The 14,992-nt window shown below is 39.8% G+C and overlaps 2 protein-coding genes across 3 annotated transcripts; both read left to right on the top strand.

Annotated features, from left to right (window-relative positions):
• The first annotated feature begins 3,752 nt into the window (after window positions 1–3,752).
• prpf39 (PRP39 pre-mRNA processing factor 39 homolog (yeast)) lies at window positions 3,753–10,976 on the top strand. Of its 2 annotated transcripts, none has more exons than XM_028039913.1 (15): window positions 3,753–3,900; window positions 4,813–5,224; window positions 5,384–5,574; window positions 5,689–5,814; window positions 6,422–6,540; window positions 6,632–6,799; window positions 6,897–7,077; window positions 7,473–7,580; window positions 7,656–7,820; window positions 8,308–8,434; window positions 9,248–9,516; window positions 9,663–9,847; window positions 9,933–10,016; window positions 10,133–10,247; window positions 10,325–10,976. In XM_028039913.1, the coding sequence occupies exons 2-15, from the start codon at window positions 4,846–4,848 to the stop codon at window positions 10,412–10,414; spliced, it is 2,307 nt and encodes a 768-aa protein (XP_027895714.1). In that variant the 5' UTR covers window positions 3,753–3,900; window positions 4,813–4,845; the 3' UTR covers window positions 10,415–10,976. The 2 variants fall into 2 exon arrangements, with proteins under 2 accessions (XP_027895714.1, XP_027895713.1); XM_028039912.1 differs by having other exon boundaries at window positions 3,767–3,900; window positions 4,810–5,224.
• Window positions 10,977–11,442: 466 nt separating this feature from the next.
• faua (FAU ubiquitin like and ribosomal protein S30 fusion a) lies at window positions 11,443–14,006 on the top strand. Its single transcript, XM_028039916.1, has 5 exons — window positions 11,443–11,580; window positions 12,988–13,069; window positions 13,215–13,359; window positions 13,616–13,671; window positions 13,773–14,006. The coding sequence occupies exons 2-5, from the start codon at window positions 12,995–12,997 to the stop codon at window positions 13,896–13,898; spliced, it is 402 nt and encodes a 133-aa protein (XP_027895717.1). The 5' UTR covers window positions 11,443–11,580; window positions 12,988–12,994; the 3' UTR covers window positions 13,899–14,006.
• Window positions 14,007–14,992: the final 986 nt, after the last annotated feature.

The raw sequence follows: 14,992 nt of genomic DNA, 5'->3' as shown, positions 1-14,992 counted from the left end.
TTTTCTAGCCCCTTTGGGTATGGATGAAAGGTATTCTCACTTGATGATCTATTTGATCTAAAAACAAAACAACAAATAAACATAAATAAAGATGGCCAAAAGTACTCACAAACTGGACACATTACACTTATGTAAAGAGTTGAAGAGCTAAAAGTGCTGCTCTTAAGCCATTCCCTAAGCAGTTGCTAGGTCAACAAGGGGCCACAATGTCACACAAGTTCACAAATGATATTTTGTACAATGACAGAATTTTACAAAATAAATTGTTTGATCCTTGATATTTAAAATATTACACGTAAGTCAGCATAGAAGGAGTAAACAGATTGTTCCTGGTATGATATTTTGCTACTGAACAGGCTAATATTAGTGTGTTTTTTGTTTTTATGCTCTGTCCAAGTCGTACAACCAACTGAATGGTCATGCATAGTAAAAAAGACACTTAGGAATGTCAAGACAGAATAAAAGAAATGTTAGGTATGTGAAAAGCATCTGAATTAATTTTTTAAAGTAAAAAAAATGTAAATCAAGGTGTATATATTCTGTTTATCCTTAACATAACACATATGTTATGTATTGTATATTTTATACACGGTACATATTTTTTTTCAGTATGCACACATTATAGCAAGTTCTCTCCAAATAAATAAATCACATAACCGAATGTGATTTAACACACATTTAGTTATTCAGTTGCTAATATTGCTTTCTTGTTGTGAACTAATGGTTCACTTCTTCAGGGAGGTTGTTCAGTAGCAGTTCAGAGAGTCGCTAACGTTTCCCAATGTCATAATAGGAATAAGAAAAATCAGAATAACAAGCACAGGTGGGGGGGAGCCGAGATGGCGTCTCGGTAAGGGTTCTATTCTCAAGCTCCGCTAAAAACTGTGCTTAAAGCCATAATTTAAACATATCTGTCTAGTTCTCAGATTCTCCGCCATCGTCAATGCCCGGGCCGACTCACTCGAGAGCATGGTAACATTAAAACTTGAGAGGCTTAAGGTTATAATAATAACCAACATACTGTATATGGCTACAACTTGGCTACAACTCTCATTCAGACAACAGAGAACTTTTTGAGTTATGGGATGAAAAGGTCTCATCTTGGTTATCAAAATTTCCTGAAGCCCTTCTAATTTTCGGTGGTGATTTCAATGTGGTTTATGATAATATTGATAGATACCCTCCTAACAACGCTTTTTTTAAATTTTATTGGCTCTAGTGACCTTTATTTGACAGTGAATTGACAGGAAAGAGGGTAATGAGAGAAGGGGGAAGACATGCAGCAAAGGTCGCCAGGCCGGGAATCGAACCTGCGACAGCCGCGTTGAGGACTAAGGCCTCTATATGTGGGTTGTGCTTAATCCCTGCGCCACCACAGCACACCCCAGCCTCCTAACAACTCTTAACTCATCCAACGGCTACCTGAAAGATTTTATGGATAAATTTGATGTCTTAGACATTTTAGGGAAACATTTTCTACATATAAATTATTTACAGGGAGTACAGAAGACCTTTCTAAAAAGTCCCGTATATTGACTTCTGGCTGGTATCAAAGCAAGTCGATTCTGCTGCTGTTAATATTGATACGCACCCTGCTCCTTTCTCTCACCATAAAAGAATCACTTTATGCCTTTCACTCTCGACGCCCAGCATTCCTAGAGCCGTCTGCTGGAAGATGAACAACGGTCTTCTCTCATATGAGGATGTTACTGAAACGATCAGATCCCTGATTAAATCCCGCTGGGAGGAAGCCTGGAGACAAAACCCCTTTAGTCCTTTTTGGGAACTGTTAAAATATGACATAGGAAAATTCATGAGATCCTTCAAAAAAGAGAGGGCAAGAGGAAGAAAGTCTTTGCTCTCAGATAGCTTCTTTATCCAGGATTAGCCATGATAACCTTAATGAGGATGATCTATCTCTCCTTAGTGAATGTCAAACTAAACTTGATGAAATATATAAACAGAAGGCTCGAGGCGCGTTTGTCAGGTCTAGAGCGAGAGTTGGAGGAAGGGGAGCAGTGTTCTTCCTACTTTTTTGGTTTAGAAAAGTCTAAACTTCAAAATACTTTAGACACACTTAAAGTTAATGACAAGATTGTATCAGACCATAAAACCCTTGGTTCATTTTGTTCCAATTTTTACAACAACCTCTGCTCTTCTGAATACTCAGATGGAAATGCTTCTTTACTGATTGACTCTATTAAACATTGCAAAGTTATATCTGAGGCTGGTAGCAAAATGTGTGATGCTAATCTCACTCTACAGGAAGTAGAAGAGGCTATTTTAAGTCTTGAAAACAGCAAATCACCAGGTAGTGATGGGCTGTCAAGTGAACTTTATATATAAATTTGTAAAAGAACTTAGTCCCTTTATTCTCAGCACTCTTTCAGAAAGTATTGGTCGTGGAGAATTGCTTCCTACTTTAACACAAGGCCTTATTACTTTGATCCCAAAGGCTGGCAAAGACAAGTTACTCATTGACAACTGGAGACCTATTTGTTTACTGAACAATGACTATAAGGTTTTCGCTGTTATTTTGGCCAGAAGAATTAAGCAAACCCTAAGTTCTAATATTGATGAATCTCAATCAGGCGTCACGTCCCACAGACACATCACAATCAACCTAAGGCTTGTGCTGGACCTACTAGACTATTCAGAACTAATAAATGATGGCAGCTTTATTTTGTTGTCAGACTTCTATAAGGCTTTTGACTCTCTAGGGCATGGCTTTGTGTATCGGGCCTTAGAAAAATTTGGTTTCGAGCAATATTTTATAAAATCTATTCCGACTCTTTCCAAGAAAGGTAACTGTTGTATTAAACTGAAGCATGGCACTTGTCCCATATTTCCAGTATCCAGAGGAGTGAGACAGGGCTGCCCCGTTTCCCCTTATTTATTCCTGATCGCAGCCCAACTTCTTGCAACATTTATTCTGGAAATCAATATCCGTGGCATCTCAGTAGCTGACAGAGAAATTTGTATTAGTCAAGTTGTTGATGACACAACACTGTTTCTGAGAGATGCTGACCAAATTCCTGTTGTTATTAAGCTCATTCAAACTTTCTCTGATGCTTCAGGCCTCAAACTTAATTTAAACAAATGTTAATTGCTCCCCCTATCATCTTGTAGCGAAGCCCATCTTTACAACATTCCCGTTAAAACACAAGTTTCATATCTTGGTGTAATTATCACAAAAAGATGCCAAAGAAAGATGCAAGCTTAACTCTGACCCTACAATTGATGAAACCAAAAAGAAATTAAACCACTGGCTTCAAAGAGATCTATCTTTACGGGGAAGAATACTGTTATCTAAAGCTGAAGGAATATCCAGTTTAACTTATGCTGCACTAGCACTAAATGTCAATACTGCTCCCTGTAAGACTATTTTTAGTTTTCCCCCATTCTATACATTGTATTGACATTTTGATGCAATAAAAAAGGGCCAAAAAAACCCAAAACAAACAAGCACAGGTTTCCTGCCAACAAATATGGCAGATGATATTAACCAACCAACGTCCATGTAGCTCCAGCAGTTAGTTTGGGCTTCTTTTCCTCTCTTATTTTTTATATATTTATTTATTTAATTACTTGCTTGTTTGTTTTAATATAATAGATGTACTTACATTTTAATATTATTGTATACATTTTTGTCTCAGTGTAAATAAAGGTTTGTAAAAAAAAAAAAAAAAAAAGAAAAAGTCTTTGCCCCTGCGCTTTCCTTTGGTAACCCCGTTCAGCGTGTCTCCATGGTGTTCTGAGCAGGCATGCGCACTCTGGGTCTGTTCTTCCCCCCAAGTTGATAGGTATGGTGGATGACGCGCGCCTGTCGGTTGTTCGGTTGTAACTTTTGAGAGTAATTACCGTTTGAGAGGTTTGACTTCAGCGACTTGGGAGCTGCAGGTGAGATTTTCAACCACGACATTCATTCTACTTTGCAATTAATGACTACAATTAGACATTGTGCTAATGCTAGCCACGCTGGGGGAGACGGTAACCGGCTAGCCAGTCTGGTGTGTAGTATCAACCGGGGCCGAAATCAAAAGAGAAGATTTATAGTTCCGTTGCTTTGTTATCTCAGTATTTCAGACCAGTTATTAGAGAGGGTATTTGATTATGTAAATAAAGCAATTATGAAAACAACGCAATCGGGGAAAAATGTCTCTAAGCTATAGCTAGCTAGCTAGCTAGCTAGCTTAACATTCGCGTCAAGTAGACAGGCTTAGAGGCCTAATTTATCGCTGAACTTTGAGCAAGCGATCACCCGGATGAAACATCGCCTCATTTCAGCAAACCCTGTCAGTTGTAACACTGGTGTCTTTTTTTTAAAACTTGTTTTATTGGGCATAGCTAACACATCTCCTATCTATCATTATCTTCTATCACATCTATTACTTTTAGCAGGTCACTTTGAACCTTGTATCGAAATTGAATTTAGGACTTGGAAGTATCTTGTTGCACCACCAGCTGGCGCTTCTGTCAACTGTCTGCATGGGATTTATTTTCGGCGCCCAGTCATTTAAAAGTAATCCTTATTCTTAATGTAAATGTTGCGCTTAATGTTGCTTCAAATGTAATGAATGGGTGCTGGAATTCAATTTAGGTTTTTGTTCACCTGGTTGAAAGACATGCAGTCAAACGAGTTCTGGGAAATATGCTTTGGCTGCTCCAAACTACTTTTCTTGATCAATAATTAAGACTATGTAATTACATAGTCTTTTTTTTAAAACTTGGTTTAGCTTGTAAAATAAAGGTACTTCACATGTTTTTACTACTCATAAAATAACCAATGTTTTTCTCCCACCCCCCCAACAGGTCTGTGATTCTAAAGGTGCCACTTCTACTGGAATGCTGGACACTGAGTCCACAGCCATGGAGAGTAATGGGAACGAATTTCTTCCTGACCTTCCTGCTCAGGCACCAGACTGGTCCTTGGAGCAAGTTCCTCCACAGCCTGCCGCCAGCGTAGCGCCGGAGGGCTCCGATTCTTCTCAGGACGATCTGGCGCAAGAGCAGCAGCAAAGCCAACAAACGAACTCCTCCGAGCTGGGATCCGTGGAGAAGGCTGTGGAGCAGTTTCAGCTTGCCAACGCGTCTCTTTTCCAAGAAGAGCATCCTCCGCCACCGCCGCCGCCCCCTCCGCCACCACCTACAGAGGATCCAGACCAACCGCTGCAATTTGCTACTGAGCCTCAGCCAGAGGCTTTTGTGCCAGATGGAAGTCAAGGTAACTAATAATAGCAAATCTAAGTTTGACATCCTTAGGTATTTAGTAAGGCAGCAAGCCTAGGATCTGAAATAAAATTGAAAAGACTGTACACTTTGAAACTGAGTATTCCTTCTTATTATTTAAAAAAAAAAAAAAAATTCTACAAATCTTTTGTAGATGGTACCGAAGCCACACAGATGGAGGATGGCATGGAGTTGGAAGAACCAGCCCGAGAAAGTTCACAGGAAATTCCTGTTCCAACAGAACCAACCCCATCCTCAGAGTTCGAAAAGCTTTTTAAGATCTGTGAAGACAGCCCGGAAGACTTCAACGCCTGGGTTTCGGTGCTGCAGTACGTCGAGCAAGAAGTAAGAAAACATACTTGAAATACAGCAACTCGCCTCTATTGTGCTTGTATATATGCCTGAGGTTTTCCTTTAGAAGCAGAATTGTAATCTGTTTTCATTGTGTGTCTTTTGCAGAATCTTCTTCTCCCTGCAAGGAAATCGTTTGATGTCTTTTTCCTACGCTATCCCTACTGCTATGGCTACTGGAAGAAATATGCAGACATGGAGAAAAAACACGGCAACCTACAGGTTTCAGAAGAGGTACAAGTTCCTCTGAGACTTTTTATTTTTATTTTTTTTTCAAAGGCACTGAAATGAGGTCAACAGACAGAAACAAACAAATCATAAACAGAGTCCAGTGCAGTCCTTTAAGTAGTTATAGCGGAGTGTTTTTGTTAATAAGAAAGAAGAGAGAAAAAAGCATTATATAATGAGGAAAAAAACACTTTTTTTCTTGATGATTTTATACAGTTTGAGGGGAAGCTACACAGGGAAAGCAATATTATTACAGTTTGCAGTGTGGTGTCTCTCCACCCCAACATGCCATTATACCATGCATGTTGTAGATGTTTAACTGAAACACCCAGTTGCAATAATTTTTCTGGCTGTGACATTAATGAGCTCTTGAGGTAACTGATTACTTTATATTAAAGTGTCCAATAGTGGGAACAAACCTGAAACGTGCTGGATAGTGCCACGAATACCAGAGTTGGGAAAACAGTCGCACAATAAAAACAGACAAACTTTGAACTTTGTGGTTAGACTTAAATCTTTATCTGGTGAGCGCGCCAAAGCGTTCAGCTTTTACAGAGCATCATAAAACAGTTTCAGCTTCTGACAAACGACTTTCAAATATTCTCCTACCAAGGTATACAGAAGAGGCTTGCAGGCTATTCCTCTTAGTGTGGACCTTTGGCTTCACTACCTCACCTTTATCAAAGAGAACTCGGACCCCAACGATCCAGAGACGGAAGGACGAATTCGAGCGTGAGTAGAGCATTTTTTGCCTAAACGTGACCTACTTAAAACCCATGACTTTGACAATAAACATCCTTTTTTTCCCCTTCTGTGTTAATAGCTCCTACGAACACGCAGTGCTCGCAGCAGGCACAGATTTCCGATCTGACCGCCTCTGGGAATCCTACATAAGCTGGGAGACGGACCAGCAGAAGCTGGCTAACATCACCACCATCTACGATCGCGTCTTAGGCATACCGACGCAGTTGTACTCCCAGCACTTTCAGAGGTACACAGAAGGACGAGCAGCTAATTTTTATTTTATTTTTTTTAACTACTTCAGTCATGCCTCTTCTGAGAATGACATTTTGGTTTTGTTTGCTCAGGTTCAAAGATCATGTGCAGGGCAACCACCCCAAACACTTTTTGTCAGAAGAGGAGTTTGTTCAGCTCAGACTCGAGCTCTCTAAGTCTAGCCTGTCTGGAATGGTCGGTGAAGACGGAGAGTCGAACGTTCCTCAGGAGGAGCTGCCACCGGGTACCGAGGACCTCGCCGATCCCGCCAAGGTAAGAACGTCTCCGCCATTCCTGGTAAGGGACAAAACTGACAACATTCCACTTGCAGGTTTAGCAGGAGCATTCCTGTTGTCCATGATAACATAGGGTAAAAAAAGAAAATGCTCAGGTTTGAAGAAGTTTTTCTATGTCACCAGCCAAGCCAGGAGATCCAGTAAGGGACTCGCCCTTAAACTAAAAGGATCAACCGGGGCTCCTTTGAACCCAGCTGTGCAGGGTGCAAACTTTCCTGTCCCCTCTACAGGCTTCTTGTCTCTGGCAACATCATGGTGATGTAAATCCTTGGTTGCAGGACTAGCAGTATTCAACAAGTGGACAATGTTGTGCTGGAGAGAAGCCATAAAAGTGCTGATCTGGTTCTTGGTGTGTGTCTTTTCTATCTGTAGAGGATGACAGAAATTGAAAACATGCGCCACAAAGTGATCGAGGTTCGACAGGAAGTGTTCAACCACAACGAGCACGAAGTCAGCAAGCGCTGGTCCTTTGAAGAAGGGGTAAGTTTTTTCTTTTCCTCCCTCAGTGTTCGCTCGTTAAAGCGGCATTTTCTAAACGATTTCTCTCTTTGTCAGATTAAGCGACCCTACTTCCACGTCAAAGCGTTGGAGAGAACGCAGCTAAACAACTGGAAGGAGTACCTGGACTTCGAAATCGAGAACGGGACCCCGGAGCGCGTGGTGGTCCTCTTTGAGCGATGCCTCATCGCGTGCGCCCTCTACGAGGAGTTCTGGATCAAGGTATTTTGGGCTTGAACTCGCGACTCGTTGCTGCTGCCTCCCTGCACTTCCCCATCAACGTTGATAATCACATCATCGACTCAGTTTAAAAAAAAGAAAAGAAAAACAACAAGAAAAAAAAAGAAACGTCCTGCACTCTCTTTGCGTGTAACGTTGATATGTGACTGTATCTGTTGTATTAGGGGATGGCCAGCTTGCCACACAAGATATGACTGCAGCATTTGCCAACTACTACGTTGCATCTTCTTCGTCTCCCACTACCTTACAGAAACTTATCTAATTGGTTCCATGAAGGTGCTGATGGGTTTACACAGAAAATTTCTAAAAACGATCTTGTCTATGAAGCAATTCACTGAGTGTATGAACTGTATTTACAGGTTAAAAATGTTCTGTTTCTCTTGCCTTTCTTCTTCTTTTCTTCTTCTTTTTTTTTTCCTCTGTCCTCTTGCCTTTCTCCCAACTTGCTTTCCTTTTTTCCATTCTAAAGTATGCTAAGTATCTAGAAGGCTTCAGCACTGACGGTGCGAGACATGTGTACAAGAAGGCGTGCTCCATTCACCTGCCCAAGAAACCTGCCATCCACCTTCTGTGGGCAGCATTTGAGGAGCAGCAAGGTAAAAAAAAAAAAAAAACAAGTAAAAAATAAATTCAGCAAGCCTTTCAATTTAACTTTATAGAATGTAGTATTAGTTCTCTGCTTTTAATCAGGAGTTTAGACCACTCATTTTTGATTTCTTTTCAAGCAAAAATATTATTTTAACTGATTCACATTGGTTCAAATATATACATGTGCACTTCCTACTCATATTTTAATCAATGTCTTTTGGGGTTGGGCTAGAGTTCTGCACAGTCCACAGACTTTTTAACGGGATTAAGGCCTGAGCCTGAAATTGGCCGGCTTGATCCGTTCTGAAACTTATCTTCATTATGTTTCAGAAGATTTGGCGCCATTCATGCCGTACTTTCCACTGAAGAAGAAGGCATGTCAAAGAAGTACAGGCATCATTCATATGCTCAGTGTCATCCACATAGCCATGAAATGTGAAGCTATGCTGTAAAAGTAGAACCCAAAGGGAGCACATGGCAGGCAAAAAGGAGAGGTCCAAGAATTGATCCCTGAGGGACACCACAAGAGAGATGAGCACTTGAACGTAGTCTAACTCAAACAATTCTGTCGCTTTGAAATAAGATTAAAACTACTCCAGTGCTGATCCCTTATTTCCAACTTTATGTCGGAGCCTGTCTAATTTGGCCCCTGAATTACAGAAACCCCAGAACAAAGTTGTTCAAAGTCATGCAAGTTTAAATAATGTATGTTATTAGAAATTCAAATTTACGATTAAAAGGTCAAAAGTGAAACGGCATTTAGAGTAATGGAATGTGAGTAAATGAACTCGGGTCAAAGCATCACTCTTTTTGTTGTCTAGGCAACGTGGAAGAGGCTCGCGGGATCCTGAAAGCCTTGGAGGAAACAATCCCGAATTTGGCCATGGTTCGTCTCCGCAGGGTCAGTCTGGAGCGTCGCCGCGGCAACTTGGATGAAGCAGAGGCCCTGTTGAAGGAGGGAATGGAGACCGCAAATAATGACATGGAGTCGTCGTTCTACGCCGTGAAGCTGGCTAGACACCTGGTGAAGGTGCAGAGAAGTCTGAGCAAAGCGAAGAAGGTCCTTCTTGATGCCATTGAGAAAGACCAGGTGAGGATCTGTCGACACTGGACGACGCAGTGGATATGGACATTACGTTCTTGTTTTCTTGGTTGAACATTTCCTCTTTCAGGACGTCAGACGTCACTTGCTCTATCAGTTGTGTGTAATATGTGTATGTATGTCTGCCTTTGCAGACTAGTTCGAGACTATATCTAAACCTGCTGGAGCTGGAATTCAGTGGAGATGTGATGCAGAACCAGGCGGAGATCTTGGCTTGCTTTGACCGGGCCCTGAGGAGCCCGTTGTCCCTGGACTCCCGCATCATTTTCTCCCAGCGCAAAGTTGAATTCTTAGAAGACTTTGGCAGTGACATCAACGCGTAAGTAAAGCGGAGTTACGTGTAGACCCTTACCGACATGTTAAAACTTTTCGTCTCACCAGTGTTCCTTTAATTCCATACTTAGACTGGTGGCTGCGTACGAGGAACAACAAAAACTACAGAAGGAAAGCGACTCTTTAAAGAGAACAGCTGAGAACGGATATGACAGGTAGGCGAGGAAACGGCACATTAGCGCTCTGTGTTGTCAAACACCAAGCATTGTTTAACCACTAAAGCTAAATGGTCTTCAAGCCAGAATTGTCTCATTCCAACTTTCTTCTCAAGTTCTCAAGAACCTGACGCCAAAAGGCAGAGACTAGACGATCCTTCTGCAGTTGCAGCAAATGCGATGACGGACATGCAGGCGAACAGCTCTGCATACAACTACAACTGGTACCAGGTAGGTTTGAGTCGAATGCTTTGTTGGTTTGTCCACCCCCCAAGAATGAAGTTGATTGGTTTCTGTTTCTTTATCAGCAACAGTATGGCGGCTGGGGACAAAATTCCTGGGGACAGTACAACCAGTATGCCCAGTACAACCAATACTACCCTCCTCCTCCTACATGATGCACTTGAAGATGGAGTTGCTTTTTTTCCCCTGACTTTAAACCTTGGAGCAGAGCAAATTACCTGGGTGTCAAGAAGATTTTTAATTCAGCCACACACTGAGCAGGATAGCCTTTATTTTCTTCTTCTTCCACTACTGCTGTTTACTCTGTGCTAATTGAATTTCATGTTACTTCCCTGTGTAAGAACAAATTTGGTTCACAATGGTAGGAATGTAAGAATTTGGTTTTAAAACAGCAATTGCTAGAGATGTTGTCAAAGCAATTTTGTTTTGGTGAAATAAATGTTGAAGGCAAATGTACTTTTATTTTTTGTCCTGTATAAGACAAAAGCTTTTTCATTTTTTAGATTGACTGACTTAGTTTGGTTTTTCTTTGTGTTCTGGCTTTAAGGTTTCTAGAGAAGCATTTCTGTATGTTTCTTGAGTCATGTTTCTTCTTTCCAAACTTGTAAAAATGTCATGGTAGTTTCCATGAAGAGCTCCCTGTTTTCTTTTTTTTGTTTTGTTTTTTTTATTATTATTTTTGACCTGATTTCCTAATAAAGAAATTGATATCCTCAAGGCTTACTGCTTCATGGCAAGAAGTAATCAGTTTAGTACTCATGATGCAACAATACCATGAACTGTTTACAACATACACACACACACACCCGCAATCCTCCAGTCAAGCATGTTTCTCTATGGAAGTAAAGTTTGACTTCCTTATTAGCTATAGTAAACATAAATTAAGCCGGTAATCATTTTAATGACGGAAAAATATTTCATTTCTGAAGTCACGTGATGAATGATCAAATAAAAATAAAAAAACAGCTCACTTCCGAATATAGTTAAGTTGTACTCCTAACGTATCACTTAGATTGAATTATTGCTAAATTATTGCTATAAGCTTACAATTTACAACTAATTTTGACTTAAGAGCTTGCGGTATTTTTTTTTTTTATAATACAATTATTTTGTAAATAAAATATTAGATACTTATAATTAAATTCGGTATCTGTTAATTTTTCTGTGTTGGCTTCAAGTTATTCTTTGTCTTTTCCCACCGCTCAGTATCCTGGGCGTAACAGTTACTTCCGCTAAACCTTACGTAAATCTGCACATGCGCTGTGCTGCCCCTCAGACAGTCCTTTTTATGCTTAGCGTGGAACGACTAGCATCAAACGAGGTGAGTCGCCTTCGTTTTCTGACATTATTTCTTGTTATGAAGTGTCCAGTAACATATTCCTTTGCACATTTAGCATTATAATCAATAGCCACCGTGTGTCGTGACTATTTTTCTTTTCTTTCGAATCTGTATTTAACATATTTTAGACCGACTTCTCTCAAACGCATGCACCATGTGGCTAAGCTAAGCTAGCATAGAGTTTGCTAGTAGATACATCTCTCTAATTTAGTTACCTGGTGTTTCCCAGAGGGTGTATTTTGCTCTCTATAAATAAAAAACCCGAATGTGGAGGTTTAATGATGTGGTCAATTTGTTGTTGGTTTCCGTTATGGGATAAAGCGCCAATACATTAGCAGTTTCCGATCGAAAGGCCGACATGTTGATTTTCAAACACTGTGCTAAAGCTGAAACAAATTTCTGGTGTCGCAGATTAGCTTTGAGTGGCACCAAAAAGCTACGTTGATAACTTGAAACTAGTTAGACTAACTCAACTGTTGTTTTAAGATTGGATTTAGTTTTATGCAGCATTAAAAATAATATTGTAACTAAGTATTGTTATAACAGCTGTTTGTATGAAAGTGAAATAAAAAAACAAACTGTTTCTTGTGTAATGCAATTAAATGGCTTTACAAACAGTACAAAGATCATGTTATGCTGTTAATGATTAAGCTATAGAATCTTTAAATCTGAAAATCGGGGTTATGTTATGTGTCTCAATTTACACACACACAAAAAAAAATCATATTGTGGCCCCAGAGTGTTTATCTCTAAAACTATTATAATTTTTAAGCAGCATAAATTTCTATTGTCAGCAACATTCTGTGTTAGATGTTTATATTTCACTTATAATTAATATTGACTGTCTCTTTTTATTTAGCAGAAACCTCTACTATTGTATTATGGAAAGTGCATATTTTCACCATTAAAACAGAACATTAGTAAATAACCATGAATTTGAATTGTTTCCTAAAACAACCTTTGTAATGAAGATTTTTTTTTTCTTAGTCTATTAAGCAGTCAAAACTGTTTTAGAATTTAATTTTAGCTGTATTGATATGGACACATTTTCTGGGATTAGTACAGCATTTACTCATAAATAAACTTGAGTTTTGGATTATAGGTACAGGTTTTTTTTAAAAATTGATTCTTAAAAACAAAACTATTCTTCTGATAAAGGCTTTTGCAGAGCTAACATTTAATATGCCTTATTTTGGTCACAGGAAGTAATGCATAGTGAATTAAATTTTACTTGATGAAACATTGAAACAGAAACCTTAACCCACAATAGCAAATATAAAATAGTTTGAGGGGATGGCACAATCAGTAGGTTAGTTGCAAATCCAGTCACTGGCATTTGCTGGTAATACAATAATTACTTAACCTTTTGGCTTTCTTCCCCTCTCCCAGCGTAAAGATGCAGCTCTTCTTGCATGGCCAGAACACTCACACCCTTGAGGTGACCGGACAGGAGACTGTTGGCCAGATCAAGGTAAATTTAAAAAAAACAATCAATACAATTACCAGCTGAAATTTGTAAGATTCCAGAATGATTTGTTTTGAACTGAGCTCTTTAATCTTTTTTTATTGTGTATGAGCAGTATTTTAAAGAAGAGTTGACTCTGGTTGTTTTCCAGGCCCATGTCCAGGCTCTGGAAGGACTCCTGGTTGAGGACCAGGTGCTGCTGCTCGCTGGCTGCCCACTGGAGGACGATGCCTCTCTGGCAACCTGCGGCGTGACTGAGCACTGCACCCTGGAGGTGGCTGGCAGGCTGCTCGGAGGTCAGTTCGTTGTTGCCAAACATTTTCTTGCTTCACGAAAGCATGACTTCAAATATTGAACCACAGCAACAGGTTTTAAAAACCATATGGAGTTGTAATACTGTAATATTTGGCTTTTTGTTTAAATTTAACTGTAGTTGTTTGATACAGTGACATTTAGGTCATTTAAAATTGCAGGGTAATTTCTTGTAGTTGTTAATGCAGTCACAGTATAATGTTGAGTCTTGTGGGAGCATGAGTTTGTTGTTTCTTCCAGGTAAGGTGCACGGTTCTCTTGCCCGTGCTGGAAAAGTAAGGGGACAGACTCCCAAGGTAAAGTATCCCGTATTCTTTTCTCTTTGCTGCAGAAGTGACTGCAGTCGTTTGTCAAAAACTGTCTCAAGGAATTGAGAATTTTTTGTTCTTTTTTCCAGGTTGACAAGCAGGAGAAGAAGAAAAAGAAGACCGGCCGTGCCAAGCGCCGCATCCAGTACAACAGGCGCTTTGTGAACGTTGTGCCCACCTTCGGAAAGAAGAAGGGACCCAACGCCAACTCCTAATTGCTTCAATGCTCTAATGGAGAAATGACACCATCATCATCACTAGAGTCATCAGTTTTTACCAAGTTGAAAGTTGTCTTGTACAGAATAAAGGATATTTGACTTGGCTTCATCTAGTAATGTCTTTAGTTACACAAACCTGACTCTCCAGTAAACCAGCTGCTCTTCACAGGGTTTCTTTGTGGTCTTAGGTGAAAGTTGTCCATTGTACTCTGGACAACTGTTTCTGTTTATGGTAACTTTAAAAGTAATAATGTGGTAGTATTAATTTCACTTTCTTATGGCATTATTTCACATTCTAGATCAGGGGTGGGCAATCCTGGTCCTCGAGGGCCGGTGTCCTGCAAATCTTAGACGTCTCCCTGATCCAACACACTTGAATCCAATAGTTGAATTTTCTCCCAAGTGCGGTCAAGTTCTCCAGAGTCCTGGTAATGACCTCATTATTTGACTCAGGTGTGCTGAAGTAGTGATACATCTTAAAGTTGCAGGAGACCAGCCCTCGATTTGCCCACCCTGTTCTAGATGAAGAATTGGGGTTTTATTACAATAGAAACTAACATTCATCTGCAGCAATTAATCACTGAGCATCAAGACTTTTTGCTGTAAATTCTCAAATATTCTACTCTTGAAACAGACTTGTTTCTTTAGGTAATTAAAATCAATGTCCTCATTGGCTACCCTGTCCACTAACTGTGATCCATGATGAGTGTAGAGCAAGATTCAGCCTGAAAGGTAGGATTTCATAAACTGGTTTAACCTTGTCACAAAAAAAAGCTGTGTGGAAAAGCCTTGAAGATCAAGTAATGTTGCCATTAATTCATTTGCATATGGAGCTAAAGGAAAACATTTTTAACTGCCCTAAAAAGTTGTATTAAACTTGGAAATAGTGAATTATATGTGGAACAAGTGACATACATTAACTGGCACAGACAAAACAGTTTCCACGGTGATACTTTTTTAGTGTGGCACATCGTTAAATTGTTTTTAAATATTGGAAAACTGGGTGATCATTATCTGATCTTACTTTTCAAAGATGGGGTTTGCATCTTCAAACTCAGACCAGTTGATGCAGGTTGCATCACACTTTGCAG

The sequence above is a fragment of the Xiphophorus couchianus genome, chromosome 15 (assembly GCF_001444195.1).
Source record: "Xiphophorus couchianus chromosome 15, X_couchianus-1.0, whole genome shotgun sequence".
Taxonomy (NCBI): domain Eukaryota; kingdom Metazoa; phylum Chordata; class Actinopteri; order Cyprinodontiformes; family Poeciliidae; genus Xiphophorus; species Xiphophorus couchianus.
The sequence above is the reverse complement of the archived record's forward strand: the minus strand, read 5'-3'. Positions and strand labels throughout refer to the sequence as shown.